At 39.8% G+C, this 27,851-nt stretch overlaps 1 protein-coding gene across 31 annotated transcripts in view; it reads right to left on the bottom strand.

The window, feature by feature from the left end:
* Positions 1 to 4,249: 4,249 nt before the first annotated feature.
* The window catches only part of ANK2 (ankyrin 2), a 634,142-nt gene continuing 610,540 nt past the window's right edge, over positions 4,250 to 27,851 (bottom strand). For 27 of the 31 annotated variants that reach the window (XM_056565107.1, XM_056565143.1, XM_056565099.1 and 24 more), the window contains 5 exons: positions 21,867 to 21,959; positions 21,304 to 21,387; positions 18,589 to 18,753; positions 13,678 to 13,851; positions 4,250 to 6,370 (listed from right to left, as the gene is read on the bottom strand). In XM_056565107.1, the coding sequence (XP_056421082.1) occupies positions 6,356 to 6,370; positions 13,678 to 13,851; positions 18,589 to 18,753; positions 21,304 to 21,387; positions 21,867 to 21,959 (531 nt within the window). In that variant the 3' untranslated portion in view covers positions 4,250 to 6,355. The remainder of the gene's footprint in view (positions 6,371 to 13,677; positions 13,852 to 18,588; positions 18,754 to 21,303; positions 21,388 to 21,866; positions 21,960 to 27,851) is intronic. The other 4 variants (XM_056565310.1, XM_056565300.1, XM_056565114.1 and 1 more) reach the window with 2 other exon arrangements.

The raw sequence follows: 27,851 nt of genomic DNA, 5'->3' as shown, positions 1-27,851 counted from the left end.
GTAATACTGAGTGATTTTAAAACCTTAGCATCATTTGATGACATTGTGATTGAGGGAGCGTACAGCAAGTGCCTGAATGATCATTCATAGGGAAGGGGGTGCTGTCACACCAAAACAACTACTGGGATCAGAAAAATATTTGATCCCATCTATGGAGCTGAGCCTACTTCATTATAGGACCTCTGGCTAATGCCGGACATCACCAATTAACTTTGATTGAACTGTCTAAAGAGTTTATACCAGACATCACCATAATCAGTGATGTCCAAAAGTGCCGAAATTCAATTGCCGGTTGTTCGGAGATGCTGATTGGGAAATAGCACTGTGGTGAAATAGCTGGGTCAAGATCAGCTTAAAGTACAGACAGAGGTCTCTTACCAGTTACCCTCCCTTTCGATCAGTGCTCTAAATTTGCAGGCAGCCTGTACTAGTGGAGCGCTGGTAACACTAATCAATGCTGTACTATAGCACAGCATTGTTTAGTGTTTGCAATTGAAAGATTGCATGAAATAGTCCCCTATGGGGACTATAAAAATAGTGAAAACATGTTTAATAAATGTGAATACGCCCTTACCTTAAGTTTGAATTACCCCTTTTCCCAATTTTTAAATAAAACAATGTAAAAAAATAAAATAAACACATGTGGTATCTTCATGTGCTGAAATGTCTGAGCTATTAAAATATAATGTAAATGAAACCACAAAGTCAGTGGCGTTAAAGTAAAAAAAAAAAATGAAAGTCCGGGCATGGCTTATCACATCAAATACCAGAAAATAAATAAATAAAAAGCAGTCAAAAAGTCCCATAAAAATTTGTAATAATATATTGAATATACAAAAAAGAAGGTTGCAGCGGCACTCTGTAGCCGTGCACCCCTCCCTGTTCACAGGAGGTTTTATAAATTGATATTGGATCCTGCATGTCACCCAGTCAGAGGCCATATGCCGAGCAGAGGTGAGTGAAATGAGTGTTAGGGTCCTATCTGAAATTAGGCCACCTCAGTGTGGTGGATGGGGGACACGTTTTGATCACAAAGTGCGCTAAGAGCCTCCTTTTTGACCAAGAGTGCTGCTGCAACCTTTTTTTTTTGTATACTCTGTATTTGCCACAGCAGCGTGCACCCGTGTATTAGGTAGTAGTGCTGGCTATTTTTCTTTTTGATTTTGCTGTGTAATATATTGAATATACTCATTGCTATTGTGTCACTTTATTCCCTATTTTCACTCTTCTATTTGTGTTCTTGTAATGAACAGTTGTCCAATAATCTTGTTTGTTCATATAAGGGAACCATTGTACACCAAATTTATACAAACTACAATTTCCCACTTTTCCAGATTTGTGTTTTCCTTTCATGCCTGTGACAATTAGAATTTTACCTCTATAAATCTGTTCCTCTATTCTCTGCATGTTCATATCCTGACATGAACAGTTACCCTCTGAATCACTCTTTATAGATATCACAGTCATTGTAACATCATTCAGGGATATACCAATCACAAACTATTTTTGAATGGGTCATGTCTCATATAACGTCATATTTGTGATGTCCTTGGCCCAGAAGTAGGAGGTCATACTAATGGAAAATGCTACCAGTATATGGTACCAAACTGGTACCTGCAGAGCTGATGTGAAATTGGAGGCTATGTTAACACGATGACATGTCCTATTGATGTCAACAGGATTCTGCTACGCTGTTCACATGGCAGAATATCCGCGCTGGAAACATCTGGCGCAGAAATTCAAATTCTAGTGTCTGCAGAAAGAATAGACATGTCTATTCCTTCTCTGGACTTCGAACGGAAATGCATTGCTGTCTACAAGTTGTGCCAGCGCTCCGCTGTCAGGAATGTCCACACGGAGGTTTTTATGTGCGGACATTCCCCCGTGTGAACATAGCCTTAGGGAATGATAACACTGAGGAATTGGAGAGGAATTTACTAGAGTGATTCTGCTTCAATTTATCCTTAAAGGGGTACTCCGGTGGAAAACTTCTTTTATTTTAAATCATCTGGTGCCAGAGAGTTAGGCTGGGTTCACACTGCGGAATCTCCGGGCAGAATTTCTGCCGTAGATCGAGCCGGTGGCATTAGGACCTCGTGGACTGCATTACTGTCCCTGTAGACAGCAATGCATTTCTGGGTGGTTCTTTTGGGAGATCTGCTCAGAAATGCATTGACATCTATAGGGATTCCACAGTGTGAACCCAGCCTCAAACAGATTTGTAAATTACTTCTATTAAAAAAATCTTAATCCTTACAGTACTTATTAGCTGCTGAATACTACAGAGGAAATGGTTTTCTTTTTGGAACACAGCTCTCTGCTGACATCATGACCACAGTGCTCTCTGCTGACATCTCTGTCCATTTTAAGTACTGTCCAGAGTAGGAGAAAATCCCCATAGCATAAATATGCTGCTCTGGACAGTTCCTAAAATGGACAGATATGTCAGCAGAGAGCTCTGTGCTCCAAAAAGAAAATAATTTCCTCTGTAGTATTCAGCCTCTAAGAAGTACTGGAAGGATTAAGATTTTTTTATAGAAGTAATTTACAAATCTGTTTAACTTTCCGGCACCAGTTTTTCACAGGAGTACCCCTTTAAAGGAAAATGTATTGACTTTAATGGACTTTCTGCTGCCCTGTTCACACTGAGGAATTTCGTCAAGCAGAATTTTCATGCTGAATTATATTCAGCCTGAGGATTGAACATGTTCATTCTTCAGGCGGAATCCGCTTGAAAATCAGTTTGAAGCGGAGTACAATCTGAAATGACTGGACTTCCTCACAACCATCATTTGCTGCTCCTCCTGCTTGTAATTTCTGCTTCAATTCTTGGCAAGCATAAATGGCAGATTTTTTCTGACCAAAATCCTTCCTCTTCAATTCCTCTCCAATTCCTAAGTGTACATACACATACTCACATCTGAAATACTTCAAAAACTTTAACAATTCCCTTTTGTGGCAACTGAGGTTTCAGGCCCCTTGTTGGCAGCACATCTATGCCATTGATCAGTTGATACCATACCAACTCTTGTGGGGTTAGACACATATAACAACTGGTGCAAACCTACCCCCCCCCCCCACCCCAATGGGGGATTTACCGTATTTTTCGTCCTATAGGACGCACCGGCGTATAAGATGCACCCAATTTTTAGGGGCAGAATCTAAAAAAAGATTTTGAACCCAATAGTGGTCTTCAACCTGCGGACCTCCAGATGTTGCAAAACTACAACTCCCAGCATGCCCGGACAGCCGTTGGCTGTCCGGGCATGCTGGGAGTTGTAGTTTTGCAACATCAAGAGGTCCGCAGATTGAAGACCACTGCATAGGATTTAATACTCACGTGTCCCCGCCGCTACGGACCCGTCACCCCTGCCCTGGATGTCGCTCCATCGATGTCGCCATGTCCCCGTCGCTCTGGAACGTCTCTGCTGCCGGCCGGGTATCCTCGCTCTACGTCACCGCCATCACGTCGTTACGCACCCCGACGCACGTACGTGACGACGAGGAAGGAGAGCGCCGGCCATACAGGGGATCCCTGAACGGAGAAGACACCGAGGAGGCAGGTAAGGTCCCCCCCGGTGTCCTGTAAGCACTAACCCGGCTATTCAGTCAGGCTGTTCGGGACCGCCGCGGTGAAATCCGCGGCGGTCCCGAACAGCCCGACTGAACAGCCGGGTTAGTGTCACTTTCCCTTCAGACGTGGCGGTCAGCTTTGATCGCCGCGTCTGAAGGGTTAATACAGGGCATCACCACGATCGGTGATGTCCTGTATTAGCCGCGGGTCCGGGCCGTTGATGGCCGCAGGGCCCGCCGCGATAGGGGTGTATTCGCCGTCTAAGACGCACCGACTTTTTCCCCCCAGTTTTGGGGAAGAAAAAGTGCGTCTTATACGGCGAAAAATACGGTATTACGTTGTCTTATAGTAAGATTGTAGAGCAAGATACTAGAGCAACAGAGCTGTGATTGGTTACTATGGGCAATAAAGAGGATCTTACTATAAGACAACTTCCTCCCCCATGTGTGAACCCATTCCTAGACCGTTTCCTAGATCTGTCCCATTCTGTTTCCTCATCTCTATTAGCAATGGCATCCTACAATGTTTTGGAATTGTGGACATTGATGTAGATGGAGTTGGACAAAAAGCTTTATTTGATAACTCAATGCACAATGTCCATGGGCTTTCATTCCCAGTGTATGACACGTATAAATACCATGCACAGCCGATCACCAGAGAAAAAACAAGCAGCTATTTGTACATTGAACACTTTATTTAATTAAATCAGCCATTGTACACGTTGCAGCTATGTATCGTTAGTGTGATTTATTTTTGCCATTTTTAACTAAGACATGCCCTCATAGATATATTAAATTAGTGTTATCACCATGGGAACAAGATGCTGAATCATCAACTTAAATGTCACTTCTCACAGTAGTAAACTTTGTTTTATAACAGAGCAGAAATAAAAAGGAACCAGAACCTATAAAAGTGAGGAACAATTTATGCTGTTACACAGACATCATCTGCACTGCAAATAGCACAACCGATTTGTTTCTTCAGACCTTGTCACACAATGGACATGATAGCCCTAAATGACAATAGCTGCAAGACTCCCATCCAGACTTCATGGTAAGTGACCGGACTTTCCTGCTGAGAAAGTCATTTAGCAATGTTTCTGCTAGAAAGAAATGAAGCTACACAGTAGGTCATTTTCATTAAATAAACCCAAGGGCCCCAGAGAATTGTTAAGGGATTGACTGAAACCCTAGTAATTTACAACTGACATTCATCTCTCTCGGTGGGTCTTTCTCCTCCCCCCCTTAGAGCAAAGGCCTAATTTGTTTTCGTTGTGGTTTTTATATATTTTTTTTTTTTGCTTTTTTTTTCTTGTATTATTTATAAATTAGCTTGTTCTAGTTTAATGCAATGTTTTGATCTTTTCAATTCCCAATCTATACTTACATTAAATAAATGGGTTTAAAATGTATAGTGCTTATATGTATCTATATATATATTTTGTACGTTAAAAGGCTACATAGTTAAACCACCAGAAGAATAAGGTACAGAAGACAAAAAATATTTCCATTTTCTTTATAATCCCTTCTTTTAAAAAAAAAAAAGTGCATAAATGCTAGAATCATTTCCAAGAATTAGTCCCGACATAAAGACATAAAAAATAGAACTGAAACCTGCATTGTGTCTTTAGCTTTTGACATAAAAATAAAATACAGAAATAGAAGAGGACACATTTGTGAAAACTGCTTGCTCAGTGCTAAGAGGGTTAACAAGTTCCACACATGATTACAGGAGTTTAATCTTTGTTTAATGCCACATGCATGTGCCATAGGAAATCCTGATAAACAAGGTGACTTATTTATTATTAGTTTTCCTTAAATGGGGAATTCTCTCTCCCATCATAGTATTTACAGTGCCACCATAAGCAGCCATTCCCACTAGTTATATAAGGCTAAATGGTCTGCTACTGTAGCATGGACATGAGCACAGGTCTTGCAGTAGGGAAGATGGGGACTTTAGCGTCTGTCCACTTTATAATATTGGAATTTTTTTGTATTTCTGCCTTTTCATAAGCAGCAGATTGGTTATTTATCTGGTTATTTACTTTTTCCCTTAACTGTAGTGAGGATATCTTAAATCCAGTGATATACACTAGAATAACCTGAAACAGTAATGACTGCGTATTGATAGTTGGAATCCTGTACTAAATGCAGAAAGCATTATAAAGTCTCTTTCAGGAACTACTTTGTTTTCCTGTTAGCAAAGTCTCATCAAGGCCTATAGTAGCATCTGGTATCTCCAAATCCACGGAGCACATTCACTCTGTGTAAGTAATATGGTGTGGTCCATCCTTTAATAGGTTGCCTTTGCAAACACTATGAAGAGGCCTGTGGACGGAGCTGACATGAAGGACAAAGGGAACTGAATTCATCTCAAATTAAATGGAGAATATATGGATCTACCAGCGGAAAGGAAAGGATGCTATCTTTGGTCACAAATTATCTTTGCATTTGCAAACAAACAAAACTGATCATTTTGTTTATGACATTTGCAGAACAGGAGTGTCGGTGTTACCCATTGCGCATGGTACCCATGGCCTTTGGGCATGGACTAGAATGTGTCTTTTGCATACTGACTACAGATATGTGTTGTAAGAATGGAGCAGCAGCCTCTCATTTGGCCCTTTTCTTCCAGTCCTCTCCACAGAAGCGGTTAAGAAGTTGCTGAAGGTCAGTCTGGAGGTCATCCTTCTGTAGCACTTCAGGAACATCCTCCAGCTGCTCAACGAAAACATGTTTCCCATGCTGGTCCTTCACCACAGTCCTCTTCTGTGTGCTGGCTTTATTCATCCTTGTTCTGTAGGGCATAAAAGACATTGATCATATGTCATATTTTCTATACAGTCAAAGTCTTCATTCCAGTGCACATGTCAACAAGGACTTGCTATGGATACCTTACTATAAGTGGTTAAGATGTTGTAAAGCTACTCAAACCACATTTCATTGCTGAGGTTCTTATTTACATATTACAGTAATGGAAAACCCATAGAAATCTATGGGCTTATATTGTACATGAAATTCACATAAACAGAATGAAGGCATGCTCCACCGCATGCTGAATATCAATGGCATTGTCCCCTGGAAGCATTGATTCTATGGACGAATATGATGCCTCATATGGTAGAATACAAGGACTTTGACTTGTACATGAGGCCTTACACCTACCCAGTATTCCCCAACTTTATACATACCTTATATTGAGTGTAGACATTATATCGAGTCTTAGACATTTTTAGCTTTAAATGCATTGCTATTAGATTCTATGCTGCATTTTCAGAGATTTGTATGAGATGTGGCTCCTGACTTTATAGATTTATGCCCACATCTAAAAATGTCTGTTTAGCCTGGTACTAAATAAAGCAATAAGTTGTTATCTCCAGAGTTTACTATGTCAGCTTGAGTGCTGTTCCAGATGGCTGCTATGGAGGAAGCTTTAGAGATGAATTTTTAGTAGGATTTCCATTTAGCTGTTTGTTTTCACATACGGCTTCCAATACTGGATGCATTATGCCTTTTCATTGACAGGTATGCCATTTGCACAGAATTAATACTGTAGAACTGAATGACAATGACTTGGCAACAGCATGTTCTGTGTGCTGCCAACCAACATTGGACAATATAGTCTCTCCCCATTACTGAACATTTAGTCTTGACAGATAAAATCCAATACTATGTAATGACTAAGCCATACATCTACGGTAAATACACACATGCTTGTAAATCCAGACTTAAACAGCTGTCATAAGGATTATTTCAAATGTAAGCGCAATTTCCAATTTGGACATTAAGGCCCAGCCAATCTGCCTAAAACTTTAACTGGTTGCCCTCCTCCCTATGTTGTCAGTCCAGTCATTGTTTCTTCCCTGTTTGTTGTCTAGGAAGTCTGCTTCTTCTATTTCTACCTTTTATAGTGCTACAATAGGGAAGAAACTGCTCCCACGCAGAGAAAACCAGAAGAGAAATGGCGCTGCCATGGCAAATGTTACTAGCGACTCACCATAATGATAATGCTGGGACAAGAAATTTTGGTGTCTTAGGCAGACAAGACAAAAGCTGTGCATGTAAACTTACCCTATAGGTAAGCTAATAATAATACTGACTAATGTAATATCTCAGTTGCAATGTACGGTTGACACAGTATGGCCAATGTATACTATCTCTAAATTACCAATAATTATAATCAGTATAAAAGCTGTTTTAAAAAACAATAGAACTAAATAAGTACAATAAACAAACTAGCAGCTAATATAAATGTGAATTCAAATGGAGAAAACAGACATGGTCGCACATCCACATCATGCACCTTGATCTAATGCTTAGTCGTTAGTGTACTTTATGATTATGAAGTGCAAGCCCGCTAGCCACATCAAGGGGACCTGTAAGTAGCGGGTCCCTAACGTCCCTAGCATAAAATGGCTTAGCACTGAGCGGCGACCACCACCGCCACAACACCAGTGCCCACAGGGGGAACGACCCACTGACAGAGCAGCCCCAATGCCACTCAAACCCGTCCTTGGGCCATATCTCCCCACAGACACGGCACCGTGGCAGCAATGGACACCGCACAGCACCAAACAAGTGTGAACAGGTGTAAAATCTCACTCGCCATGTGCTCTCAGTCAGAGACTGGGAGACTGCCAGGAAGAATGGGGCCCTATGCAGCTTCCTGCCAAATGTATATAGGGCTAGGCTGAGCAGAGTGCTGACCAAGTAAAAAAAAATAATGCATTTAAAACTATGGGTGTCTTTTTTCACATTTTTTCATGATGTTCTTGGCGCACATGTTAATCAACCTTTTTTCGACTTTTTCCGACAGATGTAATATTCTGTGCAAAGCCCTGTGCCCCCATGGATTCCGGCTTCTCAGGACCAGAAACTGTCATACAACACTTTAATCATGTGAACAAAGTTAAAAACTCACTTCTCCATGTGGCCTCAGCCAACAGATTAAGAGTAAGACGGAATAATTATAAATATACATTATCAATATTACATTTTGATGAGAACAACATAGAAATGTTAGGAACATTTTACAGCATGAATGTGTCTGTTAGGTGGAAGGTAAACATTCAAACCAATTCTGTTATCTACACACAGTGGAGGCAGGAGACAACATACTTCCCTAAGTTACCCCATGATCTAGCTCAATACTTTTGATTTCCCTCAAACAGCTGACACTAATAGATTAAATAGTTAACAAGCAAGCAGTTTTTACCATATATATGTATACAGTCATGGCCATAAATGTTGGCACCCCTGAATTTTTTTTAAAGAAAATGAAGTATTTCTCACAGAAAAGGATTGCAGTAACACAGATTTTGCTATACACGTTTCCAATACACACGTTTCCCTTTGTGTGTATTGGAAATAAACCAAAAAAGAGAGGAAAAAAAGCTAATTGGACATAATGTCACACCAAACTCCAAAAATGGTCTGGACAAAATTATTGGCACCCTTAACTTAATATTTGGTTGCACACCTTTTGGAAAAAATTACTGAAATCAGTCGCTTCCTATAACCATCAATAAGCTTCTTACAGCTCTCAGACGGTATGCTGGACCACTCTTCCTTTACAAACTGCTTCAGGTCTCTCTTACTGGAAGGGCGCCTTTTCCCAACAGCCATTTTAAGATCTCTCCACAGGTGTTTAATGGGATTCAGATCTGGACTCATTGCTGCCACTTCAGAACTCTCCAGCGCTTTGTTGCCATCCATTTCTGGGTGCTTTTTGACGTATGTTTGGGGTCATTGTCCTGCTGGAAGACCCAGGATATCGGATGCAAACCCAGCTTTCTGACACTGGGCTGTACAGTGCGACCCACATAAGTTGGTAATCCACATAAGTTGGTAATCCACAGATTTCGTGATGCCTTGCACACATTCTAGGCACCCAGTGCCAGAGGCAGAAAAACAACCCCAAAACATAATTGAACCCCCACTATATATCACTGTAGGTACTGTGTTCTTTTCTTTCTAGGTCTCATTCCATTTTCGGTAAACAGTAAAATGATGTGCTTTACCAAAAAGCTCTATCTTGGACTCATCTGTCCACAAGACGTTTTCCCAGAAGGATTTTGGCTTACTCAAGTTCATTTCGGCAAAACGTTGTCTTGCTTTTTTATGTCTCTGTGTCAGCAGTGGGGACCTCCTGGGTCTCCTGCCATAGCGTTTCATTTAATTTAAATGTTGATGGATAGTTCGCGCTGACACTGATGCTCCCAGAGCCTGCAGGACAGCTTGAATATCTTTGGAACTTGTTTGGGGCTGCTTATCCACCATCTGGACTATCCTGCATTGACACCTTTCATCAATTTTTCTCTTCTGTCCACGCCCAGGAAGATTAGCTACAGTGCCATGGGTTGCAAACTTCTTGATAATGTTGCGCGCTGTGGACAAAGGCAAAACTAGATCTCTGGAGATGGATTTGCACAATTTTGGTTCTCAAGTCCTCAGACAGTTCTCTTCTCATCTTTCTGTTGTCTATGCTTAGTGTGGAACACACAGATACACAATGCAAAGACTAAGTGAACTTCTCTCCTTTTTATCAGCTTTGAGGTGTGATTTTTATATTGCCCATACCTGTTAATTGCCCCAAGTGAGTTTAAAGGAGCATCCGATGCTTGAAACAAACTTATTTTTCCACAATTTTGAAAGGGTGCCAATAATTTTGCCTAGCCTATTTTTCGAGTTTGGTGTAACATTATGTCCAATTTGCATTTTTTCCTCCCTTTTTTGGTTTAGTTCCAATACACACAAAGGGAATAAACATGTGCATAGCAAAACATGTGTTAATGCAATCCTTTTCTGTAAGAAAAACTTCATTTTCTAGAAAAAAAATCATGGGGTGGCAACATGACTGTTGCATAACTATGAGAATGTTTATTTACATACACACCTTATATCAGTAAGATGCAAAGTCTCCAGTGGGCATTGCTCAAGTTGTAAAGTGTCCCAAGGATACCTTAGTAAACCCTGCAAAAACCCTACTATATGGACTACATTGACTGCTATAGGTTTACGCTATGTCACATTATGGGTTATCCAAATGCTGCAAATGTGCCTCTAGATGAGTCAAGTGTAGACTGGAGTAGTTTGGAAAAATGTACCATTGAAACCTCAGGACACGGCAGCACCCAACCTACACCCAACTTAATTTGCTAACTTGTGCTTGTACTATGGGCAGTAAGTGTGTATAAGCCTGTTTCCATGTCACCTGTCTAGAGGTGTCAGCAATTTGGAGGAAGAGGGGTCAAGACTGGTGGCAGACTTTTTTTTAGGTGAATAGGTGACCACTTCTGTTAGTTTCACTGCAATCAGTTAACGTTGATGCCATGCCAGCCCAAACCTTTTTAGAACAGATCCATCCTCTTTGGTAATCTTTGATTCCACTAAATTTGGCAGGTGAATGTTTACATCTCCACCCACATAGCTTAAAGCCTAAAAAATGAGAGAAATCTCACTGCTGAGTGACTTTATATGGTTTTTTTTCAGGCATGAATAATACATCTAAACACAGGCAGCCGAAATATTCACTTGAGATTATTTTAGCTGTGCACATGCATAACACTGACATAAAAATAACTATGCAATGTTCTTGTGATCTGCCAACAGCAGCAGCAGCCACCCACTCCACTATTATCTACAAGTATATAGTAGATGTACTCATCAGGATGTATCAGTCAGCCATATTTACTTAAGTATGCTGGATTTTTTGAGATATGAAAATATATATGAGAAATGCTAACCAAAAGCAGCCAAATCAGGTCGACCCTCTACAGCTATCTTCTTGCCAACAGAAGTGAAGTACCTGCAACACTCCAGCTGTTGTATTAAGTTATATTAATTTGTACTCATTGTGCAATCTGTAGTATGGTTGCTCAATGGTTAACATCTGCATTTGTATGTTTTGTCAGTGTTTTGTGCATTTCCCTGGCTTCTCCAGTTTCTTTCCAGTCTCTAAAACATACTGATAGGTTAGCTGGTGCCTATAAAACTGTGCCTGGTATGTGGTTTAAAACTGAGCAATGATCAGTGACCAGTATCGGGGACAGGGACTGATCTGAGTAATGATTATCTATGTTGGTGCTATGTTGGAAATAAATACATTTAGCAAATCCATCAATTTCTACAAGATAGAGCATTCTAGAAGTATGTACATGTACTCATGTGACAGAGCCTGCAGCTGTCTACCTCTGGCTTTACTATTTGCTAAAAATGAAAACCTACAAAGCAGTTGCAAGTACTGTCTTATAGCACTGCTTTTAATCACTTTAAAAGGGTACTCAGGTGGAAAACGTTATTTATTTATTTTTAAATCAAATGGTGCCAGAAAGTTAAACAGATTTGCAAATTACTTCTATTAAAAAATCTTAATCCTTCCAGTACTTATAAGCTGCTGAATACTACAGAAGAAATAATTTTCTTTTTGGAACACAGAGCTCTCTGCTGACATCACGAGCACAGTGCTCTCTGTTGACACCTCTGTCCATTTTAAGAACTGTCCAGAATAGGAGAAAATCACCATAGCAAAAATATGCTGCTCTGGTCAGTTCCTAAAATGGACAGAGATGTCAGCAGAGAGCACTGTGCTCGTGATTCAGCAGAGAGCACTGTGTTCCAAAAAGAAAATTATTTCCTCTGTAGTATTCAGCAGCTAATAAGTACTGGAAGGATTAAGATTGTGTAATAGAAGTAATTTGCAAATCTGTTTAACTTTCTGGCACCAGTTGATTTAAAAAAAAAAAAAAGGTTTCCACCGGAGTACCCCTTTAAGTTAGCCACTAAAAGGTATCATAACTGTAAGACTATTAGTTATATCTCACTCAGAGCAATACGACTTTTTGAACTGGCTAACATGGTACCAAACTTTTGGTAGGTAGCATGGCTATAAGCCCAGTAACACTGGTTTGAATCATTTGAGATGTAAATCCAAATATTTAACCTAAATAAAAATAAACTATTATTACACTGTTATGTAAGTATATCATTGTTAGTGGCTAAGGAGACCAATTTAAAATGCACATCATCCAGGAGTTTCTATAGACAGAAGAGGGCCCCTTGCTAGAATAGTGTATTAGCTCCATGCTATTAAATAGCTTAACATAGGTATTAGGTGCTCTTAGGTATCTCTAACACCCCACCAGACATTGTGAGCTAGGAAATTTATGAGCTCAGTCCCTTACATATGAGGCTGCTTTAAAAGTGACAGTAGGTCCCTATCAATTTAATATCTTTCGTTCATATTTCTCTATTTCTTATATCTATCATCTAACAAATCTATTTGTCTGTTCTAGAAACAAACAGACAAACCAACCCCACAGCTTTCAGCTATACCAAACTATTCTGCTATGAGGTTTCTGCTTGGATTCCCCAGCTTCCCAATGTTGTTCTCCACATCTCTGGAGTACTATAATTCTGTTTTAGATGCGTGCCTTAGCCGAGGGATATTTGCATACACCAACATGTTTACAAACACTTTATCCCCCTGGATGTTGTTAGATTAATTAACAGATTGTAGATGAGGGTTTACTAGGGTTTTCAGGCTCTTCAATCATCCAGTTTATTGAGAAAACTCAATTAGACTGTAAGCGAGAATGTTCATTGGGAATTGGGGAAATGGACTAAAATAACTACTGGGCACTTGTAAACTGCACAGCGATCTTAGTTTGTATATTATTTGTTAGTTAAAGATGTAGCAGAGCTGAATTTCTCATTGTGTACTTTTTTTTGTAGTTTGATATAATATGAGGAGCTGGTTTTCTAGCAGTCCTTTGGAAAAATAAGGCACTGTGAAAACACAGTGTGGGGGCATTATCAAAGGTGATGCAAAGTAAAAGTGGAACTGTTATCCATAGAAACCAATCAGTAAAAAAGTTGTTTGTATATGATTTAGTACTATAGGGCACTGCTTTACTTTTCTTCTGCACTAGTTTTGACAAACATCCTCATGCGGTTATTACTCAGCTCTGCTACACTAGTAGTTGGTTTAGTTTAGTGTAGAAAACTACAATTTTCTAGATTCTACAGAAGTAAAATAGTACAAAAAAAAACACTATTCTACCGTATGGTGGCTTTCAGGCAAACCCTCTGCTGCCACCTTGTTACCTGCTCAAAGTCATCCTTGGCTGATGGCAAATCAGATGCTAAACTAGAGTCTCCAAAATATTTTTCTGTCCTTTCACCATGGACCATGGTGGTCTTCACAACTTTGCTGACCTTACGTCCTTCCACAGGTTCTGCTTCAAATGATGATATAACTCTTGGCTCAGAGAATGAGATCTGGTGACACAATTGTATTTTTCTTTAACTTTAATGAGTTTATTGATTCTACCCCGGACAGTTATAATGTACCTTCAAGGGGTACTCCGCCCCTAGACATCTTATCCCCTATCCAAAGTATAGGGGATAAGATGTCAGATCGCCGCGGTCCCGCTGCTGGGAACCCCCAGAATTGCCGCTGCAGCACCTTGCTGTCATTACTGCACAGAGCAGGCAGTACAGGGGCCGGAGCATAGTTACCTCACGGCTCCGCCCTTTGTGACATCACAGCCTGCCCCCTTCAATACGAGTCTATTGGATGGGGCGTGGCGGTCACCGCGCCCTGCCATAGACTTGTATTAAGGGGGCGGGTGGTGATGTCACGAGGGGCGGAGCCATGACATCACGCTGCTCCGTCCCCTGTATCGCCCGTCATTACGCACAGAGCGAACTCGCTCTGTGCAGTAATGACAGCGGGCTGCCGCAGCAGCAATCCCGGGGGTCCCCAGCAGCGGGACCACAGCGATCTGACATAGTGTGCTATGTAATAATACTTACCATACCCTCCCCACATAAAGACACATATTTAGCCCAAGATTGCAAATAAAGATGTAAAGGCATATTAAGGCAACATATAAAGGCAACATTACTGAATGTCAAGATTTCCCAATTTTCGCCTATAATAAGGAAGAACTATATTTCAAAGATATCAGCAATCTTCTGGTGTCACTATTAATGGGAAGAGGAGAAGAGCAGTGTTGACTTGTATGAACATGACAACCTTATCGGCTCCTTATTCAGAGAAGCCACAATTTCACTTAATTTTATTAAGATGTCCAGCGGTAAGGGGATAAATGTCTGATCAAAGGAGGTCTTACCACTCGGTCTCCACCTCTCCCATAGAGATAAATGGATAACTGTGTTTTTGTTTGTTACGCTGCAAGAGTAATGCAAGAGTGTAAGGGTTAACATGTACAAGATGAGTGGATAATTGGTCAAATGAGTCCCCAACTAGTTCCTTTCGAGAAGTTTCTGGAAAGGCTGTGGAAGTACCCTTATCAAACTCTCTCTCCCCAGGGGGCTGGACCCCCCAAAAAAATAAAAAGGGTTTTGTCTGACCCAGAATCTAGTCAGAGTTTTACTTTAGCCAGGAAAGTGTATGGATTTAGGGTGAGCCTCCTAGGTCACCTTGTAACCTGTGTGGCTAAAAGTTTCTTCAGTGTATGCCATGCAAGTAGGGTATTGTGCCAAAATACTGTGGACAGTACTGGAGTATCTGGATTCTTATTCTGCATATAATACCATGGGTACAACTTCATTGACAAAAGTGTTTTTTTGGGCTCACAGGGGATTCCTCAGGTTAGCAATGTGCCAATATCTATTGCATCTATTGCTAACAAGAGACTACTACCCTTAAACAGCACTACATCACCTATGCTCCTCTTGGGCACCACATATATACAGTATATAACCTTCTTGTCAATAAAATGTATTTGTTTTTCTCAAAATCAATACTCCATACTTTGTAATTACAATTTCAGCAACTTGTCTAATTCTAAAGTATTGCTTTTATATTCATAAGAAATGTGAAACTGTTACATTAAAAATGCAATCTAATGTTCATGCCTTGTACAGTGGGGCAAAAATGTTATTAGTCAGCCACCAATTGTGCAAGTTCTCCCACTTGAGAGATGAGAGAGGCCTGTAATTTTAATCATAGGTATACCTCAACTATAAGAGACATAATGAGAAAAAAAAACATAAAATTACATTGTCTGATTTTTAAAGAATTTATTTGCAAATTATGGTGGAAAATAAGTATTTGGTCACCTACAAAACAAGCAAGATTTCTGGCTCTCACAGACCTGTAACTTCTTATTTAATAGTCTCCTCTGTCCTCCACTAGTTACCTGTATTAATGACACCCATTTGAACTTGTTATCAGTATAAAAGACACCTGTCCACCACCTCAAACAGTCACACTCCAAACTCCACTATGGCGGAGACCAAAGAGCTGTCGAAGGACACCAGAAACAAAATTGTAACCTTGCACCAGGCTGGGAAGACTGAATCTGCAATAGGCAAGCAAATTGGTCAGAAGAAGTAATCTGTGGGAGCAATTATTAGAAAATGGAAGACATACTCTCCCTCGATCTGGAGCTCTATTCAAGATCTCACCCCGTGGTGTCAAAATGATTGCAAGGACGGTAAGCAAAAATCCCAGAACCACACTGGGGGACCTAGTGAATGACCTGCAGAGAGCTGGGACCAAAATAACAAAGGCTACCATCAGTAACACATTACGCCAACAGGGACTCAAATCATGCAGTGCAAGACGTGTCCCCCTGCTTAAGCCAGTACATGTCCGGGCCCATCTAAAGTTTGCTAGAGAGCATTTGGATGATCGAGAAGAGGATTAGGAGAATGTCATATGGTCAGATGAAACCAAAGTAACTGTTTGGTAAAAACTCCACTGGACGTGTTTGGAGGAGAAAGAATGCTGAGTTGCATCCAAGGAACACCATACCTACTGTGAAGCATGAGGGTGGAAACATCATGCTTTGGGGATGTTTTTCAGCAAAGGGACCAGGACGACTGATCCGTGTAATGGAAAGAATGAATGGGGCCATGTATCGTGAGATTTTGAGTGAAAACCTCCTTCCATTAGCAAGGGCATTGAAGATGAAACGTGGCTGGGTCTTTCAGCATGACAATGATGCCAAACACACCGCCCGGACAACGAAGGAGTGGCTTAGTAAGAAGCATTTCAAGGTCCTGTAGTGGCCTAGCTAGTCTCCAGATCTCAACCCCATAGAAAACCTTTGGAGGGAGTTGAAAGTCCATGTTGCCCAGTGGCAGCCCTAAAACATCACTGCTCTAGAGGAGATCTGCATGGAGGAATGGGCCAAAATACCAGCTACAGTGTGTTAAAAACCTTGTGAAGACTTACAGAAAACGTTTGACCTCTGTCATTGCCAACAAAGGGTATATAACAAAGTATTGAGATTAACTTTTATTATTGATATTAAAATAAAATACTTATTTTCTGCTATAATTGGCAAGTAAATTCTTTAAAAATCAGACAATGTGATTTTATGGATTTTTTTTCTCATTATGTCTTTCATAGTTGAGGTATGCCTATGATGAAAATTACTGGCCTCTCTCATCTGTTTGAGTGGGAGAACTTGCACAATTGGTGGCTGATTAAATACTTTTTTACCCCACTGTACTTAGTACAATTACATAAGCTTTTCCTTTCTGTAACAGGCTTTATGCATACTGGATTGCATTTTCAATGTGGTAGCTTCCTTTTAAATTCTATTTTACTGCAAGAAACTTTAAAAACTTTATTACAGTTAAATCAAAATGATAACCGCTTTTCTAGCAATTCTATTCCTTAAAAGGGTTTTCCGGCTTAAACATCTTATCCCCTATCCAAAGGATAGGGGATAAGATGTCTGATTGTGTGGGTCCAACTGCTGGACCCCCATGCGATCTCTGTGCAGCTCCCGGCATTCTGAGCTGGGTGCTGCTTCCGAGAGGGAGATAAGGCATCACGCCATGCCCCCTTGTGACATTACACCATACCCTCTCTATTCATGTCAATGGGAGGGGGCGTGACGGCCACAGAATGTCGGGAGCTCCAGTGGGTGGACCCCTGCGATCAGACATCTTATCTTCTATCCTGATGTAGGAATACCCCTTTAATCCTACATCATCTATAAATGGTATTGTCAATGGATGCAGTTACGGGGACTCCCACTGCATTATTCTATTACTTATCTATTAGGCAATTACAAAAATGTAGGAATTTTATTGATTGCCTGAGCAAAAATTGATTATTCATAGAGGTTTTTAGTTAGGGTATTAAATACACTTCTCTATTGATATGCAAACTCCTTTCTTATTACTATGCATATTTATTAATACATGATTTTGACATTTGCTTTATAAATATGTTTGTATATTAAATAAAATAATGAAATTAAATATATTATTATGAAATGATGAACAGTAAAAGTTTACCTAGTATGTCTTCATAATAATGTTTTACTAAACAGTAATGAATCTAAGGGTATGTTTACACTGAGGAATTGTCGCATGAGAAATTGAACGTCGGAAATCCGTGGTGTGAAACCCTTAATAGTGTCAATGGGTCTTCCCATTTCGCAGCTGAAATCAATACGCACAAAGAATGAACCTGTTCATTCTTTGCACGGAATTCCGCGAGCACTGCATTGCCATCAATGGTGATGGTGCAGGGCCACGCGGTCCTACCGCTGAATGATTTTGGCGGCGGTCATCAGACGGAATCTCCGCTAGCGGAATTCCGCAAGTGCATGTTCCTTTCAAATCACCCAATGTGAACATACCATAAGGGAAACCTGTGGTATGTTCACATTCTGTGAATTTTTACAGATTTGTTGCCCATTTTCTCAAATAAATGTATTAAGTAAGTTAATGTCTGCAACAAACCTGCAGCAAATCTGCAACAGACCTGTAAAGTGTGAAAATACACTTACTGTAGATCTGTGCTCTCTGTGGACAGTCCTACTCATTGATTAGTTAGCTTTCAGTCAGTCACTGAGTGTGACAGCATATTGGACTCATAAGTCAGAGACAGAAAGATTAAATAAATATGTTACACATTATATTAAATTATACATACTGCCTACAGATAGAACTGCACTTCCTTCCTATACCTGTGAAAGGATTGTTTTAGTTCCCTTTATTATGACAATCTTTAGCTGTGCTCACCTCAGACTGCTCACTGTCACTTTTGAGTACGGTGCGTTTTACAACTTTAGACACGGAGTCCCCGTCTTCTATGGTCACTGGTTCTTGTGATGCCCCCTGTGCCACCACTTCTTCTCTTTCTGTACCGTCAGGCAATACAAATCTTCTAATAATTTTTCTTGTCACCTGGGCATGGTAAAAAGGGAACATGCATATCAACATACCAACTGACACATCATTCACATACTTGCACCTTTATGTGTTTGATAAATACCTCTAATATACAGTAAATTGAGAGACCTGTCAAGTCTAGAGCACAGTCAGAATTATGTAACATCATGTTTAAAAGTTCCATTTATGAAGAAAAGCTCCCTCTGGGTCAAATATTCTATACATTAAAGGACAATTGTCTTACAGGCTCTTACAAAGTTTAGGCATTATACAGTGGTCCCTCAACATACGATGGTAATCCGTTCCAAATGAACCATCGTTTGTTGAAATCATCGTATGTTGAGGGATCCATGCAATGTAAAGTATAGGAAGGTGTACTCACCTGTCACCGTCGCTCCGGACCGTCACCGCTCGTCACCGCTGCCCTGGATGTCGCCCTCCATTGCTGTCGCCACATCCCCGTGGTGTCCCCGACACTCCGGACGTCTCTGCTTCTCCAGGATCGTCGCTCTCACGTCGCTGCCATCACGTCACTACGCACGCCGCTCCTATTGGATGACAGGACGGCATGTGTGGCGACGTGATGACGATGATGGAGAGCGCCAACGATCGTGAAGAGGAGCTCTGGAGCCCCGAGGACAGGTAGGAGACCATCACTGGAGCACATGGGGCCCGACAACGGCTATGCGGCGGCAGCTGAAGCAGTCAGCGCTGCCGGATAGCCGTTTATGCGATGGCCCCGACATACAAAAGCATCGAATGTTGATGCTGCCTTCAACATGCGATGGCCTCTGAGAGGCCATCGCATGCTGAAATTATCGTGTGTCGGGGCCATAGTAGGTCGGGGGTCACTGTATGAATAAACATTTCAACAACTTTCTGACACTTTGGCCCTGATTTACTATTGTAAATCCGACATGTTTTGTTGGGTTGTGCGACAAAAACTGGCGCATTGTGCCAGAAATTCTGTCTGCGCCAGAATGTGCACCAGAATTCTGTCTTATTGCACCAGAATTCTGTCTGCGCTAGAAATGAAATACCCGACCAACTCTCCATTTTACTAAGAACACCCGAAAAAGGGGTGTGTCTGTCGGGGAAAGGGGCGTGGTCACATAAAAGGGGCATGTTCCCGACATTTTCACAAAAACCCTACATATTTACTAAGGTTTCCACAGAAAATGTGGTGGATTTGAGCTGAGGAAAACCCTACAGATCAAATGTAGGGAAATACTGTGGAAAATAAATTGTAGGGAATTAAAACCCACAAAGAAACCTACACTCCACTCTTAGTAAATCAAGGCCTTTGTATTTGAATTCCTCACTATTTTCAAAAAACTGTGCATGCTATCTGTGGATGAAAATGCTTTTGTTTTATCATTTGTGAGCAGCCAAACTATATATGCCCACATTTATATATTTTATTCCCATAAACCACCTAGCCCACAAATGATCCCTATATTTTATGTACCATAAAATCGGTAACTTTGTTGTATTTCACACAACAAAATCCAGGTATATTGATCAACATTGGCCTGCTGGCCGTGCACAATGTTCCCACAATAGCTGTACTGTTATGCGCCTGCAGTGTGCACATAGTATATATCTGGATACAGCACTGTTAAAAGAAAAACTGTCCCCCCCCCCCCTTCAACATGTTTCACCACGATCTTGTGGCTTTGGCAAGAGGGCAGAGTGTATAAAGGGGCAGGGTTTGGTGTTTCCAGTCTTTTGGCAGACAGAGCAATGTTGGAGGGCTTCTTCTGCAGATATTTGCCTTACAAGCAGACATGGCTTTATGAGAATGGGTGGGAAATTCTTTACATTATACATTTCTCACATGTTGTTAATCCACGTAGGAAGGATAATTGCAAAGAACCCTATATATCTATTTTTAATATATGTATGCACGGTCAGTGTCATTTTCTATATGCCAAAGAAATGTATGTGTTTGATGCCATAAATAGTACTTATACCAATAGTATTAATATTACTGTTGAAAATAATTAATGATAATCTGGTGCATGCAAGACCATGTAATTATTATTAAAAATGCATTCATATCTCACCCTGGCCTGACAGATATGTAATTTGGGCTAATAAGACTGGGAGCCATCTATCCACATTACCAGAACAAGTTGCTATTAAGCAACATCTTGTGTAATTCCTTTACTCTTTCATTTTATAGGCCGAAACCACAATTTTTTCACAACTGGAAACTAATCGTACTGTTTTAGTATCAAATAGCTTCTCAGTCCTAAGAGATACGACATGTCTTTTAGATATGTATTCAGGCTATCTAAATGCTTTTTCTCAAATGTCCATCAGCACGGGTTACATGTAACATGTAAACATGTAAAATGTATGCGTTCACTATCCTTTTCTTTTAATGCATATTTAGTATTTTTTCCTTTATCCAATCCTGTCATCCTCATATGGCAATTTAATTTTTTCTGTATGTATTTTATAATTTTTTATAAATGATTTTGTTGGTAAAAAAAAAGTCTACTAAAATAATAACAATTATACAAAAAAATGCATTAATTTGATATTACTGTCATGTGATACCTTTTTAACCACGATATGGCCATGCTCATCTGTGTACTGTTCTTCTGTTACTGTTTCGGGGAGGATATCTGCCATATTGTCCGCCTTCATAAAAGAACAAATAAAATCAAAAAGCTGACATTTACCAAATTCATAATCTAATTAGTTACCACATCAACATTAGTAGGTGCATGAAATAAAAATAAATAAATCTAAAAGTAACTCACAACAAAACTGTAAAAACATATCTGCAAAAGAAAAGTGTTAGGTTCATGCATGGGACCTTTGACAAAAGTGCAGTAGTTGACCCTGGATTGCAGTAAACTCTAGGATCAGGATTATGTGGTCTTCTATCTGAACTTTTGAAGGTGAAGTGAGAAAGCTGATATTCTAGTATCTCTACCGGCACTGGTGGGAGGTGCTGATTAACCACAGAACTGGGCATGCATTAGTTGGGAATCATGCAGACAGCCATGTTACTCAGTACATATTTGCATTGCATGGCCATCAAAGACTCCTTGCAATTGTAGCCAGGACTTTGTTACCACCGGCTGAGGGACGTGCAGGAGTTAAACACTCTGTACCTGAATAATCACACGGCGACGAACGACCCTGGTTGTTACCATCTCGTCCTCATCTGAGTTCGCCTCTATCTCCCCTAGCTCCTCTGCTAGCTCCTGGTGGAGGCATGGAAGCAGTACTCTTTTTACTATCCTATGTCTTTGCCTTCCTTAAATTTTGTTAAATTGTAATTTACCAACTAACAATACATGGGTGATGTAGAAAACAAGAGTAAAGGCTGTGCTCTCACGTTGCAGCTCAATTGCATTCTCTAATGTATTTTTTGATTGCTTAAAATATAAACATGCTTGCAACACTGAAACAGTTATTAGAAAAGTTGAAGTATTTGCTGAAACTATTACCCACCAACCAAAGATCACAACTAGGTGAGAACACAGCCCTAGGTTTAATAATTCATGTAAAATGCCCAACAAACAATCAATATACTAAAAAGTTCCACCACAGGAAGTGCCACCGTACAGTGGATAACTGATGCTAAAAACGATTTTTTGACACATATAATAAAACTTCAGATTTCAAAACTCTAAGAATATATACAATAGTTATTAAAAAAAAAAGTAAACACCTGTTGAAAACACAGTTACTGGAGAATCATATTAATGTAAAAATTGTGTAGAAATATTCAAATGTAGCACTGGTATTAGCTCTTATATTACAACCTTCACAGTAATTATTGAACTAGGAAAGGGGAAAATGAAACTGATTAAATTGAAAAATCCCCACGAATATGTCTAATTTTATTAATTCCTTCTGTAAAAAAAAAAAAAAGGAATTTGGATAATGAAAATGTTATCTAAGATTAAATCCTCTGACAATGAGGAAATATTAAAGCAAATTTTACAAAAATAGGGACCATGGAACAAGGAAAGGAAGAGGATGAAAAAGATGGGCATGTCCCCAAAAACAAAAATGATCAAATGTATCATCCTCCATTACTTCATCATCTACTTCAACATCTATATCTGCCTCATTTTTGAAGACATGAGGAAGGGCCTAAGAGAATGTGTCATTAGAAAATTACCTAGTGTTTAAATTATGTTTTTTATGCTAAAACATGTTTGTTTGCTTTAACAATTGTTGATGATTTTTTTGTCATATGATGATTTTTTTTTTTTGTCATTTGCATTTTACTACCTATTTTGATTAATAATCCTGAAATCTTGCAATTTTCCTTTTCTGTACAGATCACTTTCAAGCTATGTCATCCTTATCATAACAGTCAGGAATACAGTAAAAGGTGACACCAGTAAACACATAAAACATCATTCACAATAGCTGAAGCTCAGCCTCCCCTTCTCTGTAGCAGGACCTCTGGACAGGCCAAAGAACAAGCCTTAAAAATAATCCCATACACATGAAAAGGGTCTACTCCAGACAATTGTATCTATGTCCATAGGGCTTGCTGTAAGGATATGTCTACAACCTGTTAAAAATATGTCATATGTCTGCTTCCATAATAATGCACTAAAATAATTATTTTTAAAAGATCATAAAATATACAGATTAGAGAAAGAGCACGGTTCATTATCTCTCCAATTGGTAACAAAAAGAAAAAGTTTGGAGGAAGGAAGGGATTAGAAGAATCAGATTACAAACGTGTTCTTGAGAGCGCTTGTATCACAAGGCCTGCCATTTGTTCCCACAACAAAATGTAATTTATTCTCATGGGTTTAAGATATAAACCTGTTTTCTAGAAATTTAAGATGACATATATATCACAAATAGAATTGTGAATTACAGTGTGAAGACCTTGACATTTTTATGAAGATCTCTCAGAAATTAGGTTGCTGAAGATCTGATGGAGGAGGGGAAAAAATAAAGGTGCTAAGGAGCCATTATTGAACTTAAACCTAAGAGTCTTGTGATGGTTCCTCCAGTAGACTCAACAGCGATTCATATTTTTATGTATGAACTAGAAAATCTTGCAAAACATCAGCATTGGATAAATACAAACCCGAACATGGGGGGAGATTTATCACAACCTGTCCAGAGGAAAAAATGCTGAGTTGCCCATAGCAACCAATCAGATCACTTCTTTCATTTATGAAAAGACCTCTGAAAAATAAAATAAGCAATCTGATTTGTTGCTATGGGCAACTCAGCAACTTTTCCTCTACACAGGTTTTGATAAACCTTCCCCATGGAGAGTATGAAAAACTTGTTGAAATCCAATATTTATTATACTCTTCCAAAGGTGGCAATTTAATTATCTTGGATCACAATTTGTTGAACATTGTTATACCATCTTGCCAAGAGATCTAACAGAAGCACCAGGTGGTGCTAAAATACATTTTTCTTAAAGTATGGAATGCCAAACTTTAATAGAAAGAATTTCGTTTTATGCTGAGAAATCCCAACCTTTTGTACTCCCCAAAGTGCACAAATGTCTAAATTCATTGAAAGCCATCCAATAGTGTCAGGAACTGACTTATTAACAGTCAGTCCTGCAGAGTTCTGTAACATCCTTGTCCTCTTATATATATAACACAACAGCTCTAAGGAGATAGATGATAAAACACTAAACTAGCTTGTGTTGATGTAGAGGCCTTTTCTAGTTGCATACATGTAAATGAATACGGCAATAACTTTCTCATACAGCAAATGTAGTTTACATTATGTCATAATACATTTTTTTTTTCTATCTTGGTTTCACCACCAGCTTAAGGGAACAGCCATGAGGAGCCCATGCCCCACAATTTACACTAACTTGTTACAGTGCTGTTTGGAGGACAAGGTAGTCTCTTCTGTTGAAGAAGCTCTATGAACCCACCCAAACTAAATGTTGGGCCATTTTATAAACAATATTCTTATTCTGTGAAGAGGTTCATTTTAAAATGAACAACACATTAATAAAAAAAGAATGAAAAACTGAATTTGAGAACAATATTTTTCCACAACCCAGGCCACAACCTGTTGAGATAAGAAAGCCACCATCTAGTCAATCTCCAAAGTGGTATACACAATCGGACTGCTCACCTTTGGCAGATTATGACCATGCAAAGGATTTAAGAGAGTGATCTATACAAGATGGTTTTCATCCACGTTTACAGCAGGGATTCACCTCAAGCCCAAATAAAGCCTAGAAGCACTGATAGGGAAGGGAGTGAGATTGAGAGAGAAAGAGCAATTTTGGGTGTAGTACACAGCGACTGTGTGCTGCAGCACTGGTGTGTGTGCAACAACTAAAAAGCTAATAGTAGCCAGCTAGTTAGGGGGAGCTCATATTTAAAATGACAGACTTGGGTCTGTGCATGAATTGTTGTGCATTTATTTCAGGTTCCACTCTTAGGAGGTTTGGATGCTGTCAGGTCTGTAGACAGTTCTCCTTACTGCAGCAGGAAATAGCATTTTTGAAATCTGAGATGTTTAAATTATCTGTTAAACAAACTCAGACTGGGGCTGCTGCAATTCCACTGCCACAGAGGACCCCTAGAAATGGCAGTTGGGTTACTGTTGGTTCGGGAAGACTTAGAGTTGTGGATAGAAGACATATCCCACAGTCTGTGGTTCTCCGTAATTTATTTGCAGCACTTTCAGAATGTAAGGGCAACATGGATATTGGCTCAAGCCCAGAAGGTGTGGAACCATCGACCCCTATGTCTAATGTATACAAGACTGAAGCCAAGGACAAAAAAGATAAAGTAAAATCTAAAAGGAAGCAGCTGTTGCTGGGTGATTCAATCATAAGAAGTGTGGAGCTTAAGGAAAATGGTTTTGTGAGATGTCTCCCGGGAGCTACTGCTAGAAGAGATAGAAGACGTATTCTTAATATTGTTAAGCAAGCAAAGCAGGAAGGGGAAGTTTATGTTCTTGTCCATCTAGGGACAAATGACCTGGCTTGCAATGAAGTTTCAGAGGTGAAGGAATCTTTTATCACACTTGGTAATGATGTACAGGATTTTGCATTCACTGTTTCATTTTCTGAAGTTCTGCCTGTGCATAACGTTCAGCATGATAGGCAGAGGCACATTATAGAGTTCAACTTATGGCGTAGTAAATGGTGTCAAGAGCAAGGATTTGGCTTTGTGTCTCATGATAGCTCTACTTGGAATAGAAAGGAACTGTACAAAAAAGATGGTTTGCATATTTCTCTCAAAGGAACAAATGTACTTAGTGAACAATTCCAAGAATTTGCTAAGGAGTATTTAAACTAGGAAGGGGGGGGGGGCAAAAGAGTGAAAATCCATGAGTCCAATTGCCCCCCGAAACAATGCCAGAACATGTCAGTAGCCCAGAGGTTAAGAAATGACAAGCTCAGAGTCCTGTCTACAAATGCCCGCAGTCTAGGTAATAAAATCAATGAACTTGGGTCAATAATGGCATCTGAGAATGTAGATTTAGTGGCTGTTACTGAGACATGGTTTAATGAAAGGAATGACTGGGACATATTCATACCAGGGTACTCTTTATACAGAAGAGACAGAGAAGGCAAGAAAGGAGGAGGAGTGGCCCTATATGTGAAAGATAGCATAAAATCTAACCTAATACAAGTTAGTGAGGCAACCACAGAGTCAGTTTGGGTTACGTTGCAGTTTGGTAATCATGCAGTAACTCGTGTAGGTGTGATATACAGACCACCTGGCCAAGTTAAAGAAGTAGATGATCTACTAGTTGAAGAAATATCTAAAATGACAATGAAAGGAGAAGTTTTCATTATGGGAGACTTCAATCTTCCGGATATAAACTGGAAAACCAAAATAGCAAGTTCTACCAGTAGTACAGATATTCTAAATTCCCTACTGGGATTATCTCTACAAAAAGTGGTTGAGGAGCCAACGCGGAAGGCGGCCATTTTGGATTTGGTATTCACAAAAGGGGATTTGGTATATGATGTTATTGTTGGCGAAAGCTTGGGATCTAGTGATCACCAATCAGTGGGGTTTAATATAAGAACAGTGAAGGAGTCACACCACACAAAAAAAGTTTTAGATTTTAGAAAAACAGACTTTTCAAAAATGAGATTAGTCATAAATGAGTCTCTATCAGACTGGAGCAAATTACATGGAGTTTAGGAGAAATGGGACTAGTTAAAAGACGCTTTATTGAAGGCAACAGAAAATTGCACTGGACTTGTCAGTAAAAGCAGAAAAAGGAAGAGACCACTGTGGTACTCAGCAGAAGTGGCCAAAATCATAAAAAAACTAAAAACTAGCTGTCACGATCACACCCTATCTGTCCAGCCAAGACATTAGAGAGAGTGTGATGGTGCAAGAGTTAAAGCCGCCAGACCTCTGGGTATCCACTACTAGTCCCAGCAAGTCACCAAATTAACCCTTAGATAAACGTGTTTCCACCAGAGCTGCCTTCAGAAAGGTGAACTCATATATTTAGAGATCAAAGACCAGAGCTGATTAATTAAACATTTAATCTGATAAAAGGTATCACAGTGCTATGCATAAAAATAAACAAATGACATACAGTTACAAAAATATGAAAGAGTTTAGCAAGGCAAGTTCAGAAAACAAAAGATGAAGTTCTTACAGCATGATGATATAGCAGTCCATGTGAGTGCTGTTCTTAGGATGGTCTTGTCAGCTTGTTGCACAGCATTGAACACCCTGAGTCTAGCATTGTTAAATATTATATATCTGCCTTTTTGGAGGGAGACTCCATTCCCCCCTCCCCTCTGATCCCACCAGGGGGTCTTCTCTCTTCCTGGCCCCTTATCTCTTTGATTATATGATGAGACCAGAGTGTATGACTTCAATGGAGATACAAACAAACAGCCAGACCCCCCAATAAAATGCAATACACAGAAAACAAAGGATACACCATCTGAATGACCCCTCACCCATGTCTTATAAAACACATGTATGTTTCCATAATCAGGCCTTGGGCCTGACACTAGCATTTAGTAATTATAAAACAACCCAGAGCAATGAAGATAGGGAAATCTACAAGACTAGGCAGAAAGAGGCCAAGCAAGTTATAAGAACTTCTAAAGCACAGGCCGAAGAAAAACTAGCTCAGTCTGTGAAAAAAAGGGG

The sequence above is a fragment of the Hyla sarda genome, chromosome 1 (assembly GCF_029499605.1).
Source record: "Hyla sarda isolate aHylSar1 chromosome 1, aHylSar1.hap1, whole genome shotgun sequence".
NCBI lineage: Eukaryota > Metazoa > Chordata > Amphibia > Anura > Hylidae > Hyla > Hyla sarda.
Note: the sequence above shows the minus strand (reverse complement) of the source record. Positions and strands in the feature narration are given on the sequence as shown.